The sequence below is a fragment of the Halichoeres trimaculatus genome, unplaced genomic scaffold, assembly GCF_033239565.1.
Source record: "Halichoeres trimaculatus isolate MK-OKI-2021-1 unplaced genomic scaffold, fHalTri1.1 fHalTri1_scaffold_15, whole genome shotgun sequence".
Lineage (NCBI taxonomy): Eukaryota > Metazoa > Chordata > Actinopteri > Labriformes > Labridae > Halichoeres > Halichoeres trimaculatus.
The window spans coordinates 26,538,781-26,565,816 of record NW_027437193.1 but is presented as its reverse complement, the minus strand read 5'-3'; the positions used below and the strand labels follow the sequence as shown (position 1 = coordinate 26,565,816).

The window sequence follows — 27,036 nt, the reverse complement described above, 5'->3', positions numbered from 1 at the left end:
TATGCAGAGGTAACCTTTGCATTAGCATATAAATGACCCTGCAGATTGAATAGTATTTTAGGATATTTAACAGCAAAGACAGAATCCCTCAACTCTGATTAGAGACGTTCAGAGGAGACAGGCAGACACTTGAGGGAATATCGGCTCCACCTCGATAAGATAAAGACTTGACACAGTGATTCCACTGCTGAGGTGAACATGATTGTGTGTGTGTGTGTATACGGGTGAGTGAATGGGTGTGTATGCTCAACAACATATCTGTCTCTTGCCTTTGTTTGTATATGAGAGCATGTGAGCAGGTTTGCCCTTCTGAATAAATATCTGGGCATTCATTTCTCTTCGCTCTGGCCTACTTTGACATTATGTGGTTCTACTGGTATTGACACCTGTTATGAGGGACTTCTTATATCCATAATTATCAGTCTTCCAGCAGCCATTTTGCCCTGGAATAAAACCCTAAGGCAAGCACTGCAGCAATAAATGTTATTCATAATACTACGCTTAACTCTACAGCAAGGTGTGTGACATTTACAGAGAGGTAGAAGTCAACTAAGGCATGTTGTTACTTAAAAATTAACGATAATATTTTTTATGTAGTGGAGACATAAACAACCTCCAAAGTAGGGCTGAACGATTTTAAGAAAAGATTGAATTGCGATTTTTCTGGCAGATATTGTGATTTCAATTCGATTCATGATTTTCTTCAAATCAAGCTTTGGGATATTCACATGTAGGGCTGAACGATTTTAGGAAAAGATGTAATTTTTCTGGCAGATATTGCAATTCACGATTTTTTAATCCTCAATAGTGATGATAAATAATCTGTTTTCATCAACTTCTACTCCTAAACAGAGGCTTTGTGTTGTTGACCTGCTTACCAGCACTTTTAACACATAGATTGTCTACAAATTTGTAAAACAGAATGTGTATAATACTTGACACAACAGATCCTGAGTCAGTCAGAAGCGCTGCAAAAAAATAGCTGCTTTGGCGATCTCAAAATTGCATTGTCTAAAATTGCGATTTCGATCTGAAAACGATAAATTGTTCAGCCCTTCTCCAAAGTGTGTGATTTTCAATATGAGTTAACTGTCAGTTGGCTACTAACAGTTAGCCTTGCACTAGAAAAAGATGTAGCTAATGGTGGTGAGCTATGCTAACCAGCTTGTAGCTCCAGCTCCATGTTAGCATAAAGAGTATTATTAATCTGCTAATCATTAAACAGACGTCTTTTTAGTTATGGCTAAAGCAGACCAGGATACTCCGTAAAGAGAATTGATGATAAACCACTGGTGTGGATCCAGGAAGGAAGGGCTAACTGTAAAACTAGCTTCCTGCTTGGATAGCTTGGTTAAAGAGTGTGCTGCTGCTAGCTTACTTTGTTGACTGCTGAACAGATCTTAAAGCTGAGCTTTTGTTCTTGGACTGAAGTTTTGTTTTGTCAATGGAGTGGAAAGCAGACCTCCTGGTTGCTGAAACAAGTGTTAAAGTGTGAATATTCCTCCACTGTTGTCCTGGTTTCCAAAAACTCTTCACTGAAGTGAGTAGGAGACTTCCAAACTCCAAATTTAACAACAATACAGAGTCAGCACATTGTGTATGTCCTACTTTTGTAACTACATTTTTCAGATTTTATATGAGCCTTATAAGTGGTCTAGCCACTGTTTTGTTGTTGGGGAAAAAGGAATTGGTACATAACAGACTGTAAACACTGAGTTGGATTTTCTTTCAGAAAGTGTGCACTCAAATCAACCTGACTTTTTTTCTCTTGAATACTCTACATCTTTGTTTCTAAGCCTGAAACGACCCAATTCTCCATGTATTTCATAGTTACGTTAACAAACTTTAAGAGTTATTTTTTAAGCCTCACAACTTTTTGAACTTTTAATATGATGCTATCTGAAATCACCATTGAAGAGAAACCCTCTAAAACCCCTTGAAGCTACATTTTGTTAAAACCCTTCCCTTTTTCAGAGGAAATCTGTTTAAAGTCTGTTAATGAAGCGGTGGAGCTTGCAGGGTGGAGGACTGATGTGTGAAGGTGACCCACTTCTCCCAGTTTAGCCCATGTCTGTGTTTCTACCCTCAGGCCTTCTGCTTTATTCCGGGCTTTAACCTGCATACTTTTTTCAAGGAGCAAGTGTGAAACCAAGAAGGGATGGATTCAGACAATTCTGTTACAGCCAAGGATGTACATGTCTTATCTTTTCACATTTTGTTTTTGAAGAAAAATCAGTCTGCCGTGATAATCTGGGAAACAAAGCTTACACTGGAAGCAACACTTCAAAATTGTTTCTTTCCTTTTGGTTCTTATTTTAGATTGAGGCATCTTATTTACATTACCTTATTCACCTTTAATGGCTCCTTCAGGCTAAAATTTTATATCTTTGATGGGGGAACATGGTTGGAACACATCTTTTGAAGTGAATGTGTTATAAGAGCATCGTTGAGTTGGATTGATTATTCTCAGTTGTTGACCCATTGATTTCAAATAATCTCTAATGTCTCATCTGTATGTGCAAAATTTGTGGAGACAAAATCTTTGCAGCTTCCCCATCCCCCTCCTGACTGAGACCGAGGGGACCCCCACCTCCCTGTGTATCAGCTCCATGTACACGTTCACACACGCTCATTTGAATCCCCATAGATTTCTTCATATTTAATTGTATGCATGACTCTGTGTGTGTGTGTATGTGTGTATGTATGCTTACACATGTCTGTGCATGTATTCTATGTGTTAGAGGGCGAACCCGCCCTCCGCGCTTTTACATCCACTGCAATACAACATCCCTGCCTAGCTTTGCTATTGGTTGCTACGGTAACAAAGGCACAGAGTGGAGTGGCTGCAGTAGCTAGAAAGCGAGTGAGAGATAAAGGGAAAAACAGACAGACAGAGAGGTTTTTGCCTGTAGACCTAATCACAACAACAGATTTAACACAACGCATCAGTTCAGACACAGAGATGAGTGAAATGTCACGCCACAGGAAAATACGCAGAGCTCTAACTCGTCTAAATTTTGTCTCATGCATGCACATGCACACAAATCAGAGGATTAATTATTGGCTGTGCCGTAGCTTTGTGCCGCACAGGTCATGGCTCATGCAGCTCGACAACAGCGCGAACAGTATCAGAGACGTTTGGGTTTAGTTTGGCTGCTCAGGCCTGTGGTATTTATTTCTCAGTGTTTCCTCTTGTTCAGGAAAAGCTCCTCTGTGTGGATAGGAAGGGGGTCTTTATTCTGTCTGTGTTTAGCAGGAGGAGAGTGTATTGATTTTGCTCAGCGGCTTAACTCGTTGGGATGCCTGGTGCAAATATGAACACTGACACCACTGAGGAGAGGATAATGGGCAAATATTAAACTGATAATTATTACATTTCTTCTATATAGCTCGCTGACTTGTGGTAATCCTTGTGCTGCTCCTTACCTTTCAATGCACTGATCCCACCATCACTCACCTAGTAAAAAAAATAGTGGTTTCCGTTGACTGTGTATGAAAATGGAGACCATATGAGCTCCTTTGAAGCCAAGTGAATCAGAGCTCCCTCTGCTGAACAGCTGCAGTATGGTTGATAAACCCCAGACCCCAAAAACTTTCCTAAACACTGTTTCTGTAATAACAAATAGCTTTTATAATGCTGATTTATGTTTGAATCTTCGTTTTTCAGGAAAGTTTAGTTTAAAGTAGTCATTTAATTCCCAAAAAACAGATCTAAAATCACTGTTGACAGCTTTGTTGACAAATGTTGAGTTTTTGCAGCGATCTATACTGGATTAGTCTAGTGGAGGAGAACTGAGAGAAAAAGCAACAGATACTAACTCAAGAGTCATTTAACTTTCGTAACAAGAAGTTTCTGCTTCAGACCAGTACAGGGATCTGTTCTGCTCTGGACTGTTGCAACTTCTTTGACGTTTAATGTTCAGTTTTAAGGTGTGTTTTGGTGACTGACAGTCCTGTGACTGACCTTCTTATGGGGGCTTTCATTTGGCTTTAAAGCTCACATCGAATGCGCTCAGGGGTGGTTTTGCATACATTTTGATGTGAGGATAATAGTATAATGCTTCACAGCTATTATGATTTCCTTACAGTTCAACACATAATTAAGTTTATATTGATATAAATGGATTTTTTTCCCACTGTATGGATTCATTCTGAATAATGAATAGAGGTCTGGGCACACTGAAGCAGGTAGGATGAAGCTCAAGCTATCGCACAGCTGCTTGAAGATTAATCAGTGCCCATCTAATGATGCATTAAAAAAACCTTAAGGATTTATTTTGCATTCAGATAACCAAATTTTGTGTGGAATATTAAAAACTCCTTATCAGCTGATAAACTGTTGGTTATTGCAAGGATGTATACTTTAATATTTGTTAAGTTTTGTTCTCCATCTCCTTATCTCTACACTGTACATAGTACTCATCCATCAATTGCTCTCTCTGCTAGAAGAGAATGTGAGGTGAGTTAAAACAAAGAGGCAACCTCCTGTGTCGAATAATGAAGTCAGTGAAAGAATGGAAAAAAGTGAAGATTCTCCAGTGTCCACTTAGGTTGTCTCCTAAAGCTGAGAAATCTCTGTTTGAGGTTTCTAAATGAATAAAACAGATTTTTATGATTTTGTTCTCAAAAAGTAATTTCTACATTATTAAGGACCAAGTGTCTTTATTTTAAATTCAATTCAATAGTTTGTTTGTCTGTGAACAAAACTCAAAAAGTAACAAACGAATCTTGATGAAATTTTCAGGAAATGTTCAAAATGGGATAAAGAAGAAGTGATTAAATTTTGGAGGTGATCTGAATCATCGTCTGGATCCAGGATTTTTTTAAAGGAGTCTTTATCATTGTAAGATAGAGCCATTTCACCATATGTGTATATAACTCCACCATAAATGGTTGAATTGCTTTGCAAAACAATACAAGGCAAAGTCACCACAATTTCTGACAGATGTAAAAGTACGATCCAGATCCTGGCAATATTCCAGATACTAAGATCTGGAATATTTAATATGTACTGGGTCATCATCATTTTCTGGAAACATTGTCAGGAAACAAATTATCATTCAAACCTGCAACTAACACCAAATTGTAGCAGACAGTCTGCTGAAAGGGAGTATAACATTAAAGTAGGACTAAAGTGTTGGCAACAATCACAAAATGCTTAGAGGAGGTCTGCGCTCTCTGAGTGCTTTTCTAGTTCATTTTTGTGATACTAGGCCTGAGAATTGTGTATAAACTTTCATAATTTGGGCATGGCTGATTTGAATGGCAGGAGGGCACATTCAGCTGTTTGACAGAAGAGATGCATCAACTCACTCCTTTGGCGGTATCCAGAACAACCAGACGTCAGGTTGAGTCAGTGTTTCATATGTAGCTGGTCCCATTGTTTGGCATCATGAAGTCGTTGAGGCTACATCAGTGTTTTTTTTATTTTTTATTTATTTATTTATTTTTTATACAGTCTATGGTTAGATCTAATAGAAAATCAGCACTCATTGCTTTCCTTCCCATGTTTTTGTAAATTTTTCTCCATATTTTAAGAAGCATTGTTAAGGATAATGGCATCAGAACTTCTTTAAAGAAAAGGCTTAATAAAATGGTTATCAGCTGTCACTGATGGAGCATATGGACGGCCTGATAAGAGGTGTGAGCAGGTGATTCTGCTCCTACAGATGACCTGCTGATTGGTTAATGATGTGAGTGTTTGCAGGTGATTCACTAATGGGTCGCCTGATGAGGCGGGATTACAGCGTGTGTCTGTCACCTTCATTACATGCTTCCCATGATAGCCGTGTCGAGTCACACCATTTGATCCTATCATGCCAACACGGTCTGACACAAAGACCATAACGCCCCGTCTCCTCTAGCTCTCTTTACTCCCCTGGTTTCCTCATACTCTTTCTGTCACCAGCAGGGTGATTTTTATAGCTTGATGAGCTCAGGGTCTGAAGCAGACAGTTTGTCTTCTCCTCTTTTTTGTCTTTTATCCTTCATTCGTCTGCAGGGAAATCTCAGAGGCCTTGATAATCAAACGTCAAAGCTCTGCCCCAAACCTCTTTATACAGCTGAGAGCGTTAAAACACTGTCTGTGCTGTGAGGCCGACCAGCAGCACCAGCAGAGCTTTAACATACTGGCCTTGGCTCACATCTGATGGTTTACCTTATGGATCAATAACATTAATCAATATGCACTCTAATGAGGAGACTCCATCAATGATTGGCTGCATGTATGTAGCATGTGGAGTGAATCTGTGTGTGAGAGGAACATGGAGTGAGGAAGAAAAAAGATGGCTGACTTAAATTGGAGGCCTTTTTTGCTGTTTGTTCTCTGTTTAGCTGCGCCATGTCTGAGTGTCATACATCACAGCTTTCAGGACAGACTTTTTAAGGCTATCTTAATTTGTAAGCATTTTACTAGTGTTGATACCATGAATTTTTGAGGACACTTCAGCAACTAGCGCTGATAAAATCCGAAGACTGTACGGTATATATACAGCTTCCAAGACTGGGAAATGTCTGTTCATGAAGAAAAGGATCAGGGTGTCAGTGTTTGGTTATGCTGGGGGGACAGTCTCAACCTGAGTTATGTAAAACAAAATAAGACAGTTGTGATTTTGTGTTTCTTCTCACATTACAACCATCACAGTTGCTGGGGGGGTTTAAATAGCCAGAACAATGAAAGTATTGATTAGTGAGATGGGTTTTTTTTTCATTCCCTTATTTTGTGTCCTTCGTCCTCTCTCCTCTTGTCTGTAAACCAGGAAGTTTCCAAGCAAGTGTTTTGAAGGATGTCCAAGTTCCTGACATGCATTTTAACCGTGTAAAGCCTGACCCATTAAAAAAAAAAAAAATGAACAGAAAAATATTTTTTTCTTTTTTTTGTGTGTGTTTATTAACCCTGATAAAATGCTTCCACAAAAATATCACTTTTATCAACTTTTTTGTACAATTTTTAGTAAACATGCATTAATTTAATGTGAAAAGTACTGATTTTAAAAAATGAGTAACAATTTAGATGTTGTTATTACCGCAACTTCTTGCAAATTAACATTAGTTTTTAATAATTAAAATGTGTGGATGATTTCATGAGTTATGAAATCATTATGAGAAGAGCCAAAATACAACTTTATCTGTCTGGGGTGGTATCCTCAAAGGGGTAGAATAAAGGGTGGATAGGGGGTACAGCTCTCTTTTAAAGGGGCTGCGAGGAGTTTGAAAGTGATCTTGAAAAAGTCTCCATTCTAGATTTATGCCTGACCGTTATCCACACTTTAAAATGTGATTATCAGTGCCAATATGGCTGGTTACAGGATATTTTAATTTGCGACTTCTTAGCTTCCAGGTCGGGTCGCCCGGAATGATTTACGGTATGTCTAGGTCTCTATGACAACACCACACCGATATATCGGGCCGATATTTGGACATTTGTCTCTATTGGCCATCGGCCTTATTTTCCTTTATAAAAGCCGATTTTTGATCCGTTGTATAAAATGACGCAATTTTTGATCAGGCACAAAAAAGATGAGCACCTCAAACTTGTGGAACCACTTGGATACATTACATACTTTTGTTCAAATTATAGTAATAAGTTTAAATTTCTTTTTTGACATTTTAAGAAGAGTGTGAATGTTTACTACTGCTTGTTACATTGTGTGTTTACTCAGACAAAATATTTCATTGTTTTGAAAGCTGAATAAATGTTCAGAGGACTGGACACGACTTGTGGTAATAAATTTCTTTTAGTTGCTCAGAAATTGCTGCGTTTCACAAAAATGTGATAAATATATATTTATTTAACAATCGGCCTGAATATCAAATTGGAAAAATTGGCTATGCATATCGGCATCGGCTGCCCAAATTTGGAAAGCATCGGCATCGGCATCGGCATCGGCATCGGCATCGGCCCCCAAAAACCCATATCGGTCAACCTCTAGTAGAGAGAAGAGATAAAGCACATAAATTTGTGTTTTTCTCTGCTAAAAATGATTTCTATAGGCCTAACTAATTTTGTATTGATGGTGGAAACAGGAGCCTAACTGTCAGACAGAAAAAGGACAAAAGAGCAGAAGAAAGCTAAATAGGAGAGTGATACAGCCCGAGCTAAAGACTAATAAGCCTTTAGCTCGGGCTGTTTCACTCTATAAAACAGGGGCTCAACTGAGATAATAGTCTTTGAAACTCATGTATGAAATATTTTGTGTTTGGCAATATAGGTTAAAAGTGTAAGTTGCCGCGTAGAGATATCAGTAAATCAATAAGTAGGAAAATTATTTCAAAGTTTTTTATTAAATTTAATATGACGTACAACTAATGAACCACAGTGATTTCTTGAATTAAGTTTGTTTTACTTTCACACCAAAAAAACAACCAGCATAAAAGAGTTGGGCTGGTTTGGAACCAAGTGCCAATAAAGAGAAAGAAAATATGAATTCATTTGACTACAACAGATATCAAGCTTTTAACTATGAGTTTGTTAGAGGCCAAATAGAGCAGGAACAGGACAGGATTAAGAAGATAGCAGCCACAAGAGAGGCGTTTAAGTTGAGGAGCTATGAGACCCAGCGGAGAGTGATGGTGAGTCAGTGAGTGGCATTAGCTTACAAAAACTAACACTGTTTATAGTGATGCAGTCACAGATGATTTAAAGAGAAGAAGAGCTATAATCAGAGTCCAGTCTGCAGTTTAGTCCTTACATTTAGGGACATACAGTAATCATTGAGGAATCATGCTTTGAACAAAGTTTGATTTTACTCTTCAGTCTGTAGTTATTCTCCTGTCTGTGTCTAACGCAGCTCTCCACGTCTGAATCTCCATCTTTTTTTCTTGTGTTTTTTTAAAGGGTGATAAGAGAGGAGTGAGAAAACACTGAAAGAGAGAGTGATGACAGTGTCCTAATACTTTTTTAATATGTGTTTGTGTCTGAAGATTCAACCCATATTTTCAGCCTCCTACTGCACACATAGCGGGGGCTGAATGATGGAGCATAAGTCTCCGATGTGATGATGAAATATGATGCGACGTTGAAAAAGAGCATTTTTAGCTGCTTAATAGAAAACAGCCTCTTTTATTTTCATTTGCATCCTCTATCTCATAAAAAAATATTAAAACATAACTTTCAAAGCAGCTATTTTCAAACTAAGTCATGTAATGATGTAAAGGATTTGACGTTTCTTGTCTTTTAAAGCAGTGTGGTAGCAGAAGTGACTATGACAGAGGATGCACTGATATCATTTCCAGAAGTGTCTTTTTTTAATCATGACTTATAAAATATACATTACATCCAACTGGAAAGCACAAACCTTGGCCTTGTGGATAAATTGTGCACCCCATGCACAGAGGCTCTTGTCCTTGAAGTGGGCGGTCTGGTTTTTATTCTATCCTGCACCTCGTAACACGTCATTCCTGTTTCTCTATGCCAGGTTCCACTCTTTTCATTGTCTTATCCTCTAAACAATAAGTTTGGATAATGCATGTTGTTAGGTGAAATATGCTTTGTGCATAACCACTCTTTCCCCTTATATTAACCTGTTTAGAACCTGGCTACCAGCTCAAGACTTAACGAATTGCAACAAAACATTCCTTTTAATAATTTTCTATCAATTCAAAAATTAATTTATTTAATTATTCAACTAATGATATTCAACTTCACCAGAACTTCCAAAAAAACAGATTCTTATCTGCCTTTTTAAGCTAAATATTTGAATTCACATTGGCCCACATTAGTAAAAGTTTACATCAAACTTATTGTTAATATTAAAGGTCATGATATAAAATGGAAAGAGATGTCTGCAGGAATGTTTATGTTTACATTTCTGTCCTTGTTCATCTTTCCTTCATCTAAGAGTTTTTTAACCTGACTCTCTTTCTTCATTTAAATTTCATAACTTTAAACATTGTTGCTGTAATTGTTGCCAATTAATTGTATCTCAGACACTCACCAGCTCTGCTGCTGTTGTTTGGATTGCAGGGCAGGATTTTGATGTATTCTAATGGTTAGAGCCTGATTGCTCTTCAAAACATGGCTGAGACAGGTTATCCACACGATTACCTGGGCTTTGGCATCAGCCTGAACTAACCGGTTACCTTAAAAAATAAAAAACGAAGGAATGAAATAAGTTGATTTAACTCAGCATCTTAAGTATTTTCGATTATTATGTGAAATCATTCTACTAAATGTCTTTAATCAAATAAACCTGACGCTTATTTGTTACAAATTAAAATATTAAGTAATGTTAAAAAAATGTATCACTGTAAAACATAAATAAGTTGACCTTACTCAAAACTGAAAGATGTGATATTAATAAATTTGCCTTGCGAATTAAGTAAATGTAATAATAAAAAACTGAAGCAGATCTGAACATCTTAATTAATAAAAATTTTAAAGTTCAGCTGGGTCTCATATCCACAGCGTTCCCTCCTCACTCATGGTTACAAACGCCGTCACAACAAAAATCAGCTCTAATTTCATAAATTTGGTAACCGTGAGTGAAGAGGGAAGGCAGTAGATATGAGACCCTGCTGTACATTGAAATATTGTTCTTCAGGGGGCACAGGTTGTCTGAGCTCCACAGCACTGACAGGTGGTCTGTGCTCCATGGCACAGGGTCTTGTATCTACTGGCTTGTATCTACTCAGTGAAATTTTTGACTGGACTATCATGCTATTTTGGTGAATTTTAAAAATTAAGTTTATAAAGATATAATTATTTATTTTTGACACAGTCAGTCCACTCTACATAGAGCATGGACAGCTGATCAGTGCCATAAGGAGCACAGACAGCAGGTCCATGCTATGATGCACAGACAAACAGTCTGTATCATGTGGAGCACAGAGAACCTGTGCCACTGCTACACTTCTTGAAGTTCAGCAGGGTCTCATATCAACTGCGTCCCCTCCTCACTCACGGTTACAAAACACAGTCACAAACTAATGATTTTAAGTTGTGCTTACTTAAACAGTAACAAAAGTTAAATCTACTCAGAAATCATTATTTTCAACTCTGAAAAATCAGACATTTGAGCAAATTGAACTTACCAACAAATTTTAAGTTGTCATAGCTTAATCCAATGGAGTAATTTGAATTTTGGGGTTCATGTTGTACCAGGATTGAATCACTGCAATCCCAACAGGAACCAACATTTGTGCCACAGTGTCAACATGCAGAGGGACATTTCTCTGTGGATTGATTTGATATGATGTGTGCTCCATTCGTCCCTGGTGTAGCTTTTGCTGTTCAGAAATAAACACTGTTGTTACATGGTTTTGACCAATCAGAATCAAGTATTTCACACAGCCTGGTAAAAATCTCAATACGACACGTTTCATCTCATGCCCTCTATTCCTTCCTTCAGTCAAAATAAACCAGCAGAATTTCATTTGAGGTTTAAGCACCAAATTTGGCTTCTTCCCATGAATTGGCCTCGATGAAATGAGGCTGACCCTAAACCTCAATCAGTTCTAGTTCAGGGAATCCCAATAGAGAGTCAGAGGGAGCAAACCTTCCTCCCCCTCAGGGCTCCTCTGGTGCTGCTGATGAGGAGGAGGTTTTGAGATGTCAAACCTGCAATCTTTGGGCTTGAATTTCATTTGAAGTGGCCCCCGGTGTATAGTCTATGACCCCCATCTCTGCACTGAAGTCTTCAAACATCCTGTCATTCAAACGCATGCACAGTCTGAAGTGTTGGCAACACAGACGAATGTGCTTAAGGACGAAATGTGTGCATTTTACATCTGGGTACATCTGTGCACTTCAAATAGCAGTTGTCATCACCTTAGCAACAAACACATCTACCTCTCTACCTGCCTGCCGTTCTATCTTTGAAAAGCAGTCGTGGGTTTTTTCACACTGGAACAGACAAGCAGCGAGATATAAAGAGAGGAGGTGTGGGTGATGGAGGGGGAGAGATGGAGGATGAAAGGAATAAAAGCGGGGGTTGGGGGACATGGTTTTCAGGTTGATTTGACGGCAAAAGGATTCATATCGTATTTTTTCCAATTCCAACCTTTATTTTATGTGTTGATTCAAAATCCACATTTTCCAGGGATTTAGCAGCGCCCTCAGCAGCCCGAGACAAAACCACGCCGCTCCGCCCTTTTCGCTCCCCTCATTTGTCTTGCTTTTTCTTTCCCTTTTTTTGTTTCTGCACTCTTCTCACATCAAAGACACAAGCTGTGCAGCTGAGCCACAGGCATTTGGAGTAAATGCACAGAAAAGCTTCTACATCTAAATGTGTGTTAGATGGTGTGGTTGACTCCATTTACGACTGGTAGTAACTTCTGTGAAGACGTGTTGTTCTGCTGTCTCTGTTCGAGAGGTGAGGCAGACGCTGATGTGCAGCAGGGGGCCTGTTTCTGACTGTTTGACCCTTTAAGGTGGATTTCAAAGTTAGCAGGATAGTTCAATGGAAAACAAGTGTTTGAGTAAATGTTGGTTGTTTCAACACATTGGTTCTGACTTTGTTTGCCCCTAAAGGACATATTTGACAAGCCTGCAATAAGCCAGAACATTCAAACTGTTCAGTGCTTTGATTTATGACTAAACACCTTTAAAAACAAGTTTTAAACTTCAGCTGAACAGTTTTATCAGAGGTAAGCTAATGTCAGAATAGAACAGAATAGAAAATACTGTCTTCATCCCTGAGGGGAAATTCAGGAGTCACTGCAGCAATCAAGAAAACAAAAGTAAGAAAGTGTATAGAAAGTGCAAAAAGCTCCATAAGAAAAAAGATGCTGACAGCTTGTCCATCATTGTCCAGTCAGTCAGCCTCCACCTCCACAGGGTCCAGGACTGAGCTTCTTCAGCAGTCTGTTCAGTCTCTGTCTCCTGGATCCTGTCTGCTCACAGCAGGTGAAGCTCTTCCAATGTGGCGTTGGTGTCTGATGTTAGCTCCGTTAGCCATGTCTGTGAATAGCATGATGCTACTCTGCCCTCTGGTATTCCCTCTGATGCTGGGTTAGCACAGCTAGCTCCTCCATCTTATTGGAGATAGATCTTACGTTCCCAATAACGATGGATGGAAGGACAGGTCCATGTCGTCACTTCTTAGCTCACACCTGAGAACCAGCACGTTGTCCTCACCTCCTTCTTCTCACCTTGTGGGGAAACATCAGGCCTTGCACCAGTTAGCATTGACGTGCTACAGGCTGCTAACAGCTGATTTCACATGTAAACGATGCAGCCATGGTTACATGTAGGATCTCCAGACAAACACAGGAGAAAAGTAGTAAAAATATCACTGAAGACACAAAAAGTTTGTTGTCCATGACCAACAAATGAGCCACACAAAGTAATGATCCACTCCAAATACAAAGATTATGAAAAAGAGATGAAAAAATACAAGAAATGGACAAGAGAGCCGCTGTAACATGCAGCCACAACCAATAGGGCGCTACCTAGTTAGCATGACTACACACTTCTGACACTGATAAAAAGATGCAGACCATGTTAGCATCATCACTTAGAGCTAGTTAGCATGCTGTTTTGGCATGAGTCAAAGTTGCACAGTTATAAAGTACTGCTCACTTTGTCAGCACAGACTTTACACCCAGAGAAAGCACTTACCCCGTAAATAACTTGTTTTCAGAGCTGGACTGTGATAGCAGACGCAGACAGAGCCATAAACAGAGTTTCTATCAACAGTAAACACCCTATCCCTGAGGCAAACCCTATACAGGAATCAAACAGATACCTTCATTTCTCCCTGAAAATGACAACTCATTGTGACTTTCAACAAAACATCCTCTCATCCACACTTGTACAACATTTCAGCTGTTTGTTTTTCTGACAGATTACTACTCGCATTGTGTTTTGTTGCCAGCGCTGGTTCAGTTTTCATGTGCTTCATCTCTGTGAGATCACAAGACCTTATGTAATGTGAAGTATGATGCTAGTGCAAACTTGAATCTTGATGATATCCTGCAGTGAGGGATGAGCCCTTATTGTTGCATCTTGTGCATGTCTGATTTTAGAGAGAGCAGTATCTGTGAGAATCTGTGAGGACACATTTTAAGGAGCCTATGATTTAAAAAACCATTGACGTTTGAGCCTGGCCTTAGTGTTCTTTGTGTGTGTGCCGATTTAACACCACATGACCTTTTTCTGGCCCTGCAACTTTGTAAAGAGAAACCTGTTTCCCTTTTCTTTACCCTGCTCATGATTTAGAGCCTTCATGACCTTTGACCTGAAGAAAGACTTCTTCCAGCTTTCCCAAGTCAGTCACCTTCATCTCTCCTACTTTTCTGCTCACTTACCCTAATTTATCAAGACTGGTGTTTCATTTTTTGTGTGTCTAATTACCAGCTGTAGTATAACCTCCATATGTCCATACAGAAGGACAATCAGTGAAAGAGACATCACCACCACACAGTGGCTTTGTAATCCTGGCTATGTTTTGTGTCTCGGTGTGTTAAAAGGCTGTGAGCGTCCTCTTCAATTCACTCTGTTTGACAATGAAGTGACATTTCTGACAATAGATCCCCATTACATCACTGAGCAGACAATAGACGCACATTAGCTCCCTGCTGGAGCCAGGTTGGTGGCAGCAGCTTTCCCGCTGCTCTTCTGACCCCGTTCAATCTAACACACACACAAACACACACTTGTTCATGCACACCGTCAAAAAAAAGTCAAAATGTCAACATATACACGTACACACAGGAAATATCGGATTCATAAGAATGACATTTTTCTCTCTCCTCTCTTTGTGTTAACAGTAGATGTGTGTTGCTGCCATGGCGACTGTGGCTCCTCCCCTCACATTTCTTCTCCTGCTGCTTCAACTGGCTGATGGCTCATTCCCAGAGGAACCCAGTCCGCTCAGCTACGTCCCCGTTGAGGGTATGTTTCTCCCTCCTGCAGTGTGTGTGTGTGTGTGTGTGTGTGTGTGTGTGTGTGTGTGTGTGTGTGTGTGTGTGTGTGTGTGTGTGTGACTGTATATAAAATAGAGATAAATGGCTCCACGGTGGATGTGGAAATCAGGGGTCAAGGGTCAGAGCCTTGGCATGGAGCTGCTTTGAAGCTGGCCATGCATGCAGATAAATAAAGAGACTTCTCACTGCGTCTCAGTGGCAGATTTCATAAACATGGGAAAGATGTAGAGGAAGAAAAAAGGAGAAATGATTGCTATAGGTGTTGAGAGGTGGGGGGAGATGAAAAACAGGGAGAGGATTAGATCGGATGGGGTGCTACAGATGATGTGGGAGAGGGCTGAAGGGTGGAGGAGAGAAGGGGAGGAGACAGGTGGAGATGGATCGCTACCTCCTCTCTCTTTCTCTCCCTCCCCTGCAGTCAAGGACGATGAGACGTTTTTCCAATCTGTCTCCTGACGATGAGGGCTCCCTGTGGAGGCTGTTGTCCTCCTCTTTCAAACTTTCTCAGAGTCTGATGCTGCCACTTCCTCACTTCACCTCATCTGGGCTCTCGTTTGACTGAGAAATGGGAAAAAGAGGGAGGGAAGGATTTAACAATGATGATAACAGACAGGGTTTCCTTTCTGCATCAGAAACATGTTCATGTGAGGTGTGTTTATAACACTAAACCTTATTTACACCACCTTAACATCAGCTTAACATTTGAAGTTACAATGCTTCTCTCTAACAATCATCAGTCGTTTACTTCATCAAAATTAATTCTGCATTAATTGTCTGTGTTTTTGTTGACTGTGCATTTGTTAATATATATTTTCTGACATTAACTTTAGGGCTGCACCGATCACAATTTTCTGGTCGATCACCAATCTTTAGTCTGACCTGCTGATACCAATTTTTTTTTTTTTTATAACTGACAGCATATACAAGGGCTGGGTATTGCCAAGAACCTCACGATTCGATTCGATTCGATTCAATATTGATTTGATTTGATTCAATTCAATTTTGATTCTTGAGGTTGCGATTCGATTCTTGAGGTTGCGATTCGATTCAATATCGATTTGATCGGATATTGATTCAATTTGGTATTGATTTAAATGCTTCAATTATCAATTTTCATGCCCCCATGTGAACATATGTGGTATGTCACCTCATGTTTTGGTGCAATAAAACAACCTAAAGATCAGACTTTAAAGCCGAAGGATCTGTATTATGCTGCTGCTGTTTTTTGTTGTTTGGTCTCTGGGGGCCCTCGTTTAAACAATGCAATAAAACACACACAGTCCCCCTCACTAACCGGAGATGAATCGATTCAGAGGATCTGCTGAATCAAGATTGAATTGGGCGAGGAAATTTTTCAACACATTGATTCATTAATGTTTTTACCCACCCTTAGCATATACCTTCTATGTTCCAGTCTTATTTTATTGAAAATCATTAAACAATACCTGTGAAACAAGAAATCTTTATGTTTTAACTTAAAAAAAAACAATAAAGTGTTCTGAGTTGTAGGTCTCAGAGCAAAAAGCAACAATGGCTGTCAGACCTTTCCAGAGTTATATAACACCAGTTTCATATGTAAGAATGTGCTGATCATCGATCCCCTAAAATTAAGGAAATCGGCACTGATCAATCAGTGCATGTCTAATTAATTGGGCATGTAATGTAAATTCATACCATGCAGAAGTCCTTTGCTATAGTTTTTTTTTTTTTTCCACACTGTGCACGCGGGCGTGTCCAAACCAAACAGCCGTCTTCAAATAAGAAGCCAAAGTGGTAGTTTTGATCAGCAAGAGTCTGCTTGAGGCGGGCTGCAGAAGAACCAGAAACCACATAATCACATACACACAAAGAAGCCGACCTTTACAGCAAAACTAAACATGCTTAGACTCTAGGTAATTAACTGTTTGGTTTGAACAGCTAATTTCTTTTTCAGTTGAAATTTATGATAACTTGTTTTTTGACATTGTATGTTTGTATATTTATTGATTTTTTTGGACATAAAAAAAGTTGCATACAACACAAATCACATAGAAACAACAAAGAACTGGAGAACTAAACAAAACAAAGCTAAACATTGTCACTAATAACACACAGGAAAGTCAATAAAATAAAAATATTGTGAAAGTAGGTAAATTAAATAAAATACAATTTCAAATTTAAAAAAAGGATAGAGAAAGAGAGAAAAAGGGAGAGAGATAGAGAGAAAGAGCACCGAAAGCCAAAGCTACACCCTTTTCACGGCTCGAGTAACCTAGACAGCTGTTCCACATAAGAAATAAAGAGTTGCCGTACTTGGTCAAACTTCTTGGTGGATCCCTGACATGTGAATCTTATCTTTTCTATTTTAAGAGATTGTTTGACCTCACAGATCCACCAATTACAAGTTGGAGGATGACCACTTTTCCAGTTTGTAAGAATGAGACGCCTAGCCAACACACTGCCAAGGGCAGAATAGGCAACACAACACAACACAACTGTACTTTAGTTAGAGGAACTTAACCTGACAGCACACCAAGAAGACCAAGAAGAGGACATGGCTGAATGTTTTTACCTGTGATCTTTGAGAAGACATTAATTATGGCTGACCAGCATGGTGTAATACTTGGACATGACCAGAATGTGTGATATAACTGGCTGGGGCGTGTTAGCATCTGTCACATGAGGGGCTAATATCAGGAATAATCCTTAAAAGTTTGATTACTCTTTTTTTTCTGCAAATATTAGACCTATGAGTTTCTCCAATTTAAGAGCATAGCTGACTTGACGGGCAGGTATGCACACAGCAGCAGTTGGCGAAGAGAGACCAGAGGGTGATGTCAGAGATTACTGCCTCTTCAATACAGACTGAGGTCCAAACTGTTTTACTTATGAGTGAAGAACGTGGGCACAAACATGCTAATGACTGGCATGTAAATCATTTGTCTTTTGTCTTGCAAATTAAAAAAAAATAGTGAAAAGTATTTATTTTACAGTCCAAAGCACCAATTAATGAAGATGGGCTTAAAGCACAGAAAAATGAGCAGCAGCCAGATGAACAGTCCAAATGGCTGATTCTAAGATTTTAGGGGAAAGTGACCCCTGGACAACCCCTGGAGAAGCCATGACCATGCATTTTTACTGCAATACAAATCACTAGTTATAATCCTACACACTGAGTTCATTTTGTGTATTTCTCAAATGGGTGCATAATTTTGTATGCAAAAAAGTCACCCTCCATGATTCATATCTACAAGGTGCACAGTGAAAATAGTGTGCATTGTTCCTTTATGACACTTTATTATTCAAATTGTTATATCATACAAGCTGTGTTTTAGCTCAGTGGGTGAATGCAAATGAACAGATATTCATCAGTGTGTCTGTGTGTTCATGTCAGTTGTGCGGAGGTATCCGGTGTTCCTGGGCAGAGCTCATCGTTTCGCTCAGAGACAGGAGCTGCACATCCAGACGGTCCTCCAAGTCAACCGCACGCTCTACATAGGAGCCAGGTAACCAACGGCAACCGCCTCCAACTGTGTGTTTCTGACGCTCACACATTAATATCCTTTTGCTTTCATTTGATGCCACAGCTTCCATCTGCTGTCACTCTGCAGAGGACGTTTTCAGTTTGTTCCTGTGAGGAGGATGAATTCTATCGCGTTGTTAAATGTCAAGCTGAAGCTGTTTGTTCATTTTACTTCAACAATGATGCATGGAAATAAGAATCACAATACACCTGCAGGAGAAACAGTGGCCACTGGGCCCCTCTTGACAGTCGAGGTGTAAGCTTTTACACAAAATGAAAATCAAAGGCTTATATAATTTCAAATACATGTGACCTAATAGCATCTAAATCTGCACCCACATGAGGAGAGAGGCAGACTGTGCTTCGTGACGATAAGGTTTCTAAACCTATCAAATCAATAACACAAATGAATATTCCACATCATTTGAACTAAATGTTTCACATTTTAAACAGTTTTTTTTCATGGCTTCAACCACAGCAGATTTCTGTCTCCAAAAACACAAACAGGTGGCCGTCATACAGAAATGGTTTGTTGATAACAACAACGACATCAACAGTACTTTCGTTTAATCACAAGCGAGGCAGACTGCACCACAAATACATTAAATTCAGTTTTGCTTTTGCCAAATGAGTATTAACATAAGCTGCTGTAACTCTGAAAGCCCTCATTTACTAAATTACATCTGATATCTGATAAAACCCTAAACAAGATTTTTTTAAAGTCAGATTTAATCTCCACTGAATACCACACTTGTGATACGGTTGCCATCCAATGTAAAACACTGAAAAAAATAACTATCTATAGAACTTTGATTCCTGATTCTTTATGTGTAGAATCTTATTAGTATATGTGTACTTTTTTTTACTTTGTTGGCTCTGATTTGTTGTATTTTTGTAGAGATGATCTGTACAGAGTGGAGCTGGATAACATGGCAGGTGAAGAGATGTTCTACAGCAAGGTAAGACTCACTCCATTATTCACTCACAAAACCAATCCTGCACTAATAGCCAACTTACACACATACCAAACAAGTGTACCGCTTCATTTATTAATATTTTTTTCTGCAGAAACGGACGTGGGAATCCAATAAGAACGACATTCGAGTGTGTCGGATGAAGGGCAAACATGAGGTACAGCGACCCATCACCACACTCTGACTTTGAGATCCACTCTCCCATGCATCAACACGATCTACACTATCACACGCATGGACAGGCACAACAGCTGTTAGAGGAACCTTATTTCCTGTGGGTGCACCTGTACGTTGTATTTACACAAATTTGATCTTGTTGATACAGAATCAGCATATCACTTAATCACGCCAGAGCAGTGAAACGTAACCCAGCTCAAGCGATGTGCGTCGAGCTTGAAAGCCATTTCCCTGCACACCTGAATTAAACTAGTTTTTTCTCTCTCTTTAAAAACCTGTGGGGAAGACAAGAAAGTGGAGCAATCATCTTTGCTGAAAAGATGATTGCAAAGAAATTCTTCAGATATTTAGGGAAAGCGATTAGGTACACACACACACACACAAAAATTGTTAAGCCAGCATTGATGTGCACTAAAAAGTGCAGCAGACTTAGTTTTGTTACAATTTGAAATTTTAACACTGGGGGACACAATGTTTGTTGAGTTAAGTCTGACAGCTGTTTTAACTAAGTTTTGGGTGTGGAATCTAAAAGTGATGTCAGTTTTTCTCTATCCCTTCAAGTTTTTGAACTATAGGATCCCATTTTCTTAAAAAAAAAAATCAGAAAAATACTTAACGGATATGTGCTTGTCTTATAAAAATCTTCAAATGTTGACATAGAGTGAAATATGAAAGAAACAGGCATGACTGACTTTATTTAACACTATTATGTTTTTACTGGCTACTGGAGGAGTTACAGGAGCAGACATGATCTGGAACAAAGGAAATACATACCTATGTAAATAAAACACTAAGATGGAAGAGCTAAAAGCTTTGAAAACTAAAAAAAACAGCATAAAACAAAATAGAACTTTCAACATTATGTCCATGGTTACAAGGTTAAGAGAAAAGCAGCACAAATCCTCTTTATTCCTACTATGCTAGCTTGCTGAAGCAGATATTGATCATACTGACCTATTGGGAGCTGCACACACCTCTCACCAAACTGTCTCTACTGTGGCTGCACAAACAAGTTGCCAGGTAGCTGTAGATGAGTCCAATGGATTGGAGTTTTGATGATCTGAAGGGTGAGGAGAAAAAACTTGACACATTTAGTGTTAGCATTCAGCCAATCCAAAGCTAGCAGTACTATCACGCAATTCAGCAACTTACTGTTAGCCAAAAGTGTCTGAGATAGAAATGGTTCACATGCTAACAGCTCACTAGCTGAAGTAGCAGCATTCATCAGTTCTTCTCTACTAACATCACTGTTTGAAAGTGTCTGAACATTTAGCTGATAAAAGCTTAAGTTAGCTAACAACAACAGTCAATAGCTAACAATACTTTTTGTAAGCATTATACTGTGGCACCATTAAATCTTTTCCTGGCTAAAATTAACTTGAGTGAAATGCTAACATTAAGCTAGCTGTTGTTTTCAGAGGCCAGTTCAGATAACATGTGTTTGAAAGTGTTTCTCCACACATTATCTTTTTGGTTTGAGTTTATAAGCTAGCTCTGCTACAGAGTTAATGCATATGTTGTACATGGCTGCATTATCAATAAATAAAGATATTTAAGAGTAAAATTTTGAAATTCAGTAACAGTGCCATGGCTAGATGACTGCCATGGTTTCTTGGTGAGCTTCCACCTTCAAAATTTAAAGCTCAGTGGAGCTTATGGCAAAAGACAAGAGGGGAAGGGGAACGTTATTGAGCAAACTGAGCAGAAAGAGTGCCACAGCCTCAGGAAAGAAACAGTACTTGAAATCATCTGAGAATAAGAGTCATAGGTTGATCTGGGACGCGTGTGGGTGTGGAAAAAACTGAGGAGAAGACATCGAGAGACAGGGCAGCCTTCAGGTGGCAGGGAAAGGAAGACAGTTCAACAAAAGGAACAAATGTGATGTTTCAAGGTAGACAGGTGAAAGAAGAAAACATGTGGGAGCAAAAAAAGTAATTAAAGCTGTGATAAAAGAGCAACAAAGGCAGGGGGAGAGGCTGGCCTGAGGTGGAGAGATGGCGAGGGCATGAGAGGGTACAGACAAACAGAGGAAGACAAAAGACATGGGAGGGAAGTGCTGGCCGAAGCCTAACCAAATAATCAGTACTCAGTCCTAGAGCATCTTTAGGGGAGTGTTGAGCTATACCAAATCATTTAATGTTGTTACACAGAAAAGTTATTTGTCACAGTAGACGTAATGCTACTGCAGAAAAGGCTCAGGTGGATGGCTTTGTGTCATTAAGTTACGCAATAAAGTGACTTGTGCTGATAAACAGGGCAAAAATAAAACCTATATTTTCGCTTCGTTTAGTGTTCAGACAGTCACACTGACTTCAGCCCCTGAAGAACAGTCAGTCCCCCTAAGGTTTACTCAAGTGGAGTCAATTATTTTTTCCATTTCTGCATCCTCATGTAATCAGACACTGTTCGGTACAATCACAAAGGAACCATTGGGCTGACCAGTGTCATGTTTCTCATTTAGTGGTGGGTGGCAGCTTTAAATTACAACTTAATCAGCAGCCACCAGTTTGAAGACAGCTCCAAAGCCCTGGTGCTGTTGTCAAGAAGATGAAGCTTGGTTTAGGGTGTAATTTGCTGTGTTTGTCATACCTCACACTGCGAGACGTCTTGCTCTGACTGGTTGTTTTGGGCTTAGCTTTGGTTCATAACGTCTCTTTTAAGTTGTCTTGTACTGTGTGATTTTCCCATTCCTCTTAAATCTTTTCTTTTGTCTTCTTTCTTCCAACAGGGAGAGTGCCGTAATTTCATCAAGGTTCTTCTCAGCCATCATGGTGGTCTGTTTGTGTGTGGAACAAACGCTTTCAACCCACTGTGTGCCAACTACACTGTTAGTATCCTTCTTTCTGTCATCCTGTCTTTCTCTGTGGATCTGCCAGTTTGTTAGTCTCAATGGTTGTTTCCTGTTGCAGAGAGACACTCTTGAATTGGTGGGAGAGCCTGTAAGTGGGATGGCGCGGTGCCCATATGATCCACGACATGCCAACGTGGCTTTATTCGCAGGTTTGTGTTTGCGGTCTATCTTGCAGACATCAGACTCAGTTTTCAGGCCTGGACATTGAAACATCCGCGCCCTTGTGTTTACCTTTGCAAATGATTTATTGTCAGACCTCTCGCCGCATTGCTTGTTTGGTTTTAATCTTCCTGACCTTGTGCTATCTTCCCATCTGTATCTTTCCCTTCTTCTTAATCTCCTCCTCTCCTCTCCCTCTGTGCTCCTCTCAGATGGAAGTCTCTTTACAGGCACTGTGACTGACTTCCTGGCCATCGATGCGGTGATCTATCGCAGCCTCGGTGACAGCCCCGCCCTCCGCACGGTCAAACACGACTCCAAATGGTTTAGAGGTACTTTCTCAAAGCAGATGCATAAATAAACCACCAGAGCATTTTACCTTCAACAAACCAGGCAGAGGAAAGCAACAGAAACCCTCACCTTTGTCTTTAGACATTCCCTGAAAGAAAATTAAAGGCTCTGGCTGTCTGCTCGGTCACGGTGGTTCAGTAAACAAAACGTCATTAGGACAATTTTCAAAAGATTCAGTACAAGTGGAACTCTCCAGAAATATTGAGGTTAGCCTCTCTCAGGGTTTCAATAAGTCTCTGATTCAAAAGATGTTTTCTATAGAGAAGAAAACAAGGTGTGTTTAGGTCAAAGCTGGAACACCACAGGATGAATAATGATACATAATGTGGATCCTTTTGTCTATGATGATAAATTAAACACTTCATGAATATTTCATGAGTGAGGCTCGCTGGACAGCAGCACTGGATGTTGATATGACAGTTAATTCAGCGCCGTGTCGGGAACTTGAGAGGGTTACGTTTGGCTGCAGGCAGCATGTTCACGCTGTTTTGTTTGTGTGAGAGTGTATGTGAATGTGTCTGACAGTGTTTTCCTCGTTCCACTTTTTTTTTCAGAGCCCTACTTTGTGAGCTCTATGGAGTGGGGGCCTCATATTTATTTCTTCTTCAGAGAGATGGCCATGGAGTTTCATCATCTAGAGAAGGTAATTTCACTTCTAATCTGTTTCTTTCTTTCTTTTTAAGAGAGGGATGTTCATTTTAACACTGCATTCATTTTTATCAGCCAAAAAAGAGTTGCCACCTGGATTTAACAAAGCAAATAGGTATGAGCCTCCTATTGGATAATAGACTATGCACAGATCACTTCTGCATTGGCGTAAGGTGGCATGGTCCGGTTACCAAAAGAAGCAGTACAAAGTGACAGTAGACTGTGTTATGATGACAGAGATTAAATAAATACAGTGTTTTCTGGAGTTGCCTAAAGTTTCTGTGAATGATAAACAAAGAATTGTTCAGGTATCTTGTATAATACCATGTAGCCAGTCGTATAAAGGCTTTAAAATGTACGTGCTTTTATTTGTTTGGAGCTTTGAAGGTAATTTGCTAACACAAGCTAGCCTGAGCTAGAAGACTTACTTTTGTGTTTTAAGTTGAAAGCTTCAGATCAATCATACTTTAAAGTGAGTTCAATCTTGTGTATATACCTCTCACTTCATGTTAGTACTTTTATGGAAGCATAAGGTAAAAGTGAGAGCCCACTGATACAAAACTCTCTTACAAGATATATGCTAGCGGGTAGCAAACATTGATAACACTTCGTTTTTCCAGCAAAATAGCAACTTTCATCAATTAGCACACAAACAAGTGTAATAGTCTTGCACAAGTGAGTCATTTTTAAGCCATTCAACATGTTATATAGCTCTTAATCTACCAAATTGCTACAGAGCACTTTGTAAATTGCATTGATATGCTAGTTAGTACACATCTATTAAACTTTGTTTTTTTCAGCAAAATATCAACTTTTACCCCTGAACACACAAAAAAAGTGAAATTTTCTCACACAAGAGAGTCCACTCTAATCCATTCAACATGTTTTATAGCTCTTAATCCACCAAAAACAACACAGAGGACTTGGTGCTAGCTTGATGCTAATGTACATTGGGAATTCTGTTTATATATTAGCGGTTAGCATACATCCAGCACAATATCAACTTTCATCATTTAACACATGAACAAATGTACATAATTTCTTCATAAGAGATTCATTCACAGTCCATTTAACATTTTTTATTTATCCTTTGGCACACAGCTGTGGTTTGGAGACGGCTGAAAGAGCTCTCATACCGTCTTGAAAAGGAGACCTATGTACAATCACATGTAAATCAGGCCACAATTAAAAACATGAACATAACCATTAATATTAACCATACAGCAACTATGATAATGCACTGTTTTGGGTGATTGGATGACAAATATTAAATATTATCATTTGGTAGCATGGCGCTTTACGGTGACTGGAAGTTTACATGCCACCCAGTTTAACCAGATATACTTTATGCTCACTTGTGCATAAGGCCCATTACTACATGGGGAATAATCTTTCAGCTGGCAACAAGGTATTTAACCCCAACTGGTGCAATGAGTTGATTTTAATGTCTTAAACAACCATGTGGAAAGGCACATCCCGTGGTCATGGAGAAGATGTTAGTCTGTTTGAGAAGTGTCAAATCATTGGTGTGCATCAAGCAGAGAAAACATCTAAGGAGATTACAGAAACTACAAGGATCGACGAGCTCTTAAACGTTTGGTGAAATCAAGTCGAAGAAAAACAACAGTACAACTTAGGACTATGTTTACCCACAATGTGAAGGGAACTCAAGGAATTGGGACTGAACAGCTGTGTAGCCTTAAGAAAACTACTTATCAGTGAGGTTAATCAGAGAAAAGGGCTTTAATTTAGGAGCATAAAGATTGGACTCTGGAGCAGTGGAAGAAGGTCATGTGGTCTGATGAGTCCAGATTGACCCTGTTTCAGAGTGATGGGCCATCAGGGTAAGAAGAGAGGCAGATAAAGTGATCACCCATCATGTCTAGTTCCTACTGTCCAAACCTGTGGAGGCAGTGCTATGATCTGGGGTTGCTGCTGTTGGTCAGGTCTAGGTTCAGCAACAGTCTGTGCTCAAAGAATGAGGTCAGCTGACTACCTGAATATACTGAATGACCAGGTTATTCCATCGGTGGACTTTTTTCTTCCCTGATGGCACGGCCATTTTCCAAGATGACAAGGCCAGGATTCATCAGGCTCAGATTGTTAAAGAGTGGTTCAGGGAGCATGAGACATCATTTTCACGCATGGATTGACCACCACAGAGTCCAGACCTTAACCCCTTTGAGAAGCTTTGAGATGTGCTGGAGAAGGCTCTGCACAACGGTCAGACCCTACAATCATCAATAAAGATCTTGCACCACTATATGACATTTTTTTGGGTGGCGATTTATTATTTTTTGGCCAGGCAGTGATCATCTACATGTTATTTTATGCATGTTGTAACATTGTAACAGACACGAGAACTAGAGAGAGATATATTGCTAGGCGCTACCCAAGTAGCTGCCTGTTGCAGCAGCTCTCTCGTCTTTGTCCGTTTCTTGTAATTTTTTTAGTCTCTTTTTCGTAATCTTTGTATTTGGAGTAGATCATCACTTTGTATGGTTCATTGTCGGTCACTGACACCAAACTTTTTGTGGCTTCGGCGATATTTTTGACTACTTTTCTCCTGTGTTTGTCTGGAGATCCTACATGTAACCATGGCTGCATTGTTTACATGCGAACTCAGCTGTTAGCAGCCTGTAGCATGCCAATGCTAACTAGTGTAGGGCTTGATGATTTCCCTCGAGCTGAGGAGGAGGAGGTGAGGACGACGTGCCGGTTCTCGGGTGTGAGATGGGAGATGACAACGTGGACCTGTCCTTCCATCCATCGTTGTTGGTAACGTGGGACCTAGCCCCGGGGGATGGATGAGCTAGCCATGCTAACCCAGCGGCATCATGCTGTTCACGGACGTGGCTGATGGAGCTGACATCGGACGCCGGCGACACACCGGAGGAGCTTCGCCTGCTGTGAGCAGACAGGATCCAGGAGACAGAGACTGAACAGACTGCTGGGGAGGCTCGGTCCTGGACCCTGTGGAGGTGGAGACTGGCTGGGCTGGAGAGTGGTGGACGAGTGGTGGACGGGATGTCGTCATCTAATTTCTTATGGACCTTTTTGCACTTTCTGTACTCTTTCTTACTTTTGTTTTTTTAAATGCTGCGGTGACTCCTGAATTTCCCCTCGGGGATAAATAAAGTATTTTCTATTCTATTCTATTCTATTCTATTCTATTCTATTCTATTCTATTCTATTAACATTGTAAGCATGGAAACGTAAAAAAAGATTTCTCTTTCATACATTTAATGTAACCTTGCGTCTTTACTCCAGGTGATGGTGTCCCGTGTGGCTCGAGTGTGTAAGGCAGACCTGGGTGGCTCTCAGCGCGTCCTGGAAAAACAGTGGACCACATTCCTAAAGGCACGGCTCAACTGCTCCGTCCCGGGAGATTCACACTTTTACTTCAACCTCCTACACGCCACCTCAGGAATAATCCACATGCAGGGACGGGACGTCATCCTGGGTCTTTTCTCAACACCGCCAAACAGGTACAGAGATGCACAAATTTG

General features: G+C 39.9%; 1 protein-coding gene across 2 annotated transcripts in view; it reads left to right on the top strand.

Moving 5' to 3' along the window:
* LOC141804367 (semaphorin-6B-like) overlaps positions 1 to 27,036 on the top strand; it is a 46,424-nt gene that overhangs the window by 6,000 nt on the left and 13,388 nt on the right. Inside the window, exons 2-10 of one of the 2 annotated variants that reach the window (XM_074688752.1) lie at positions 14,713 to 14,833; positions 18,239 to 18,350; positions 19,266 to 19,326; positions 19,436 to 19,498; positions 22,247 to 22,345; positions 22,428 to 22,518; positions 22,741 to 22,860; positions 23,434 to 23,522; positions 26,798 to 27,015. In XM_074688752.1, coding sequence (XP_074544853.1) covers positions 14,713 to 14,833; positions 18,239 to 18,350; positions 19,266 to 19,326; positions 19,436 to 19,498; positions 22,247 to 22,345; positions 22,428 to 22,518; positions 22,741 to 22,860; positions 23,434 to 23,522; positions 26,798 to 27,015 — 974 coding nt within the window. Of the gene's footprint in view, positions 1 to 14,709; positions 14,834 to 18,238; positions 18,351 to 19,265; positions 19,327 to 19,435; positions 19,499 to 22,246; positions 22,346 to 22,427; positions 22,519 to 22,740; positions 22,861 to 23,433; positions 23,523 to 26,797; positions 27,016 to 27,036 lie in introns of both variants that reach the window. The other variant, XM_074688751.1, reaches the window with a different exon arrangement.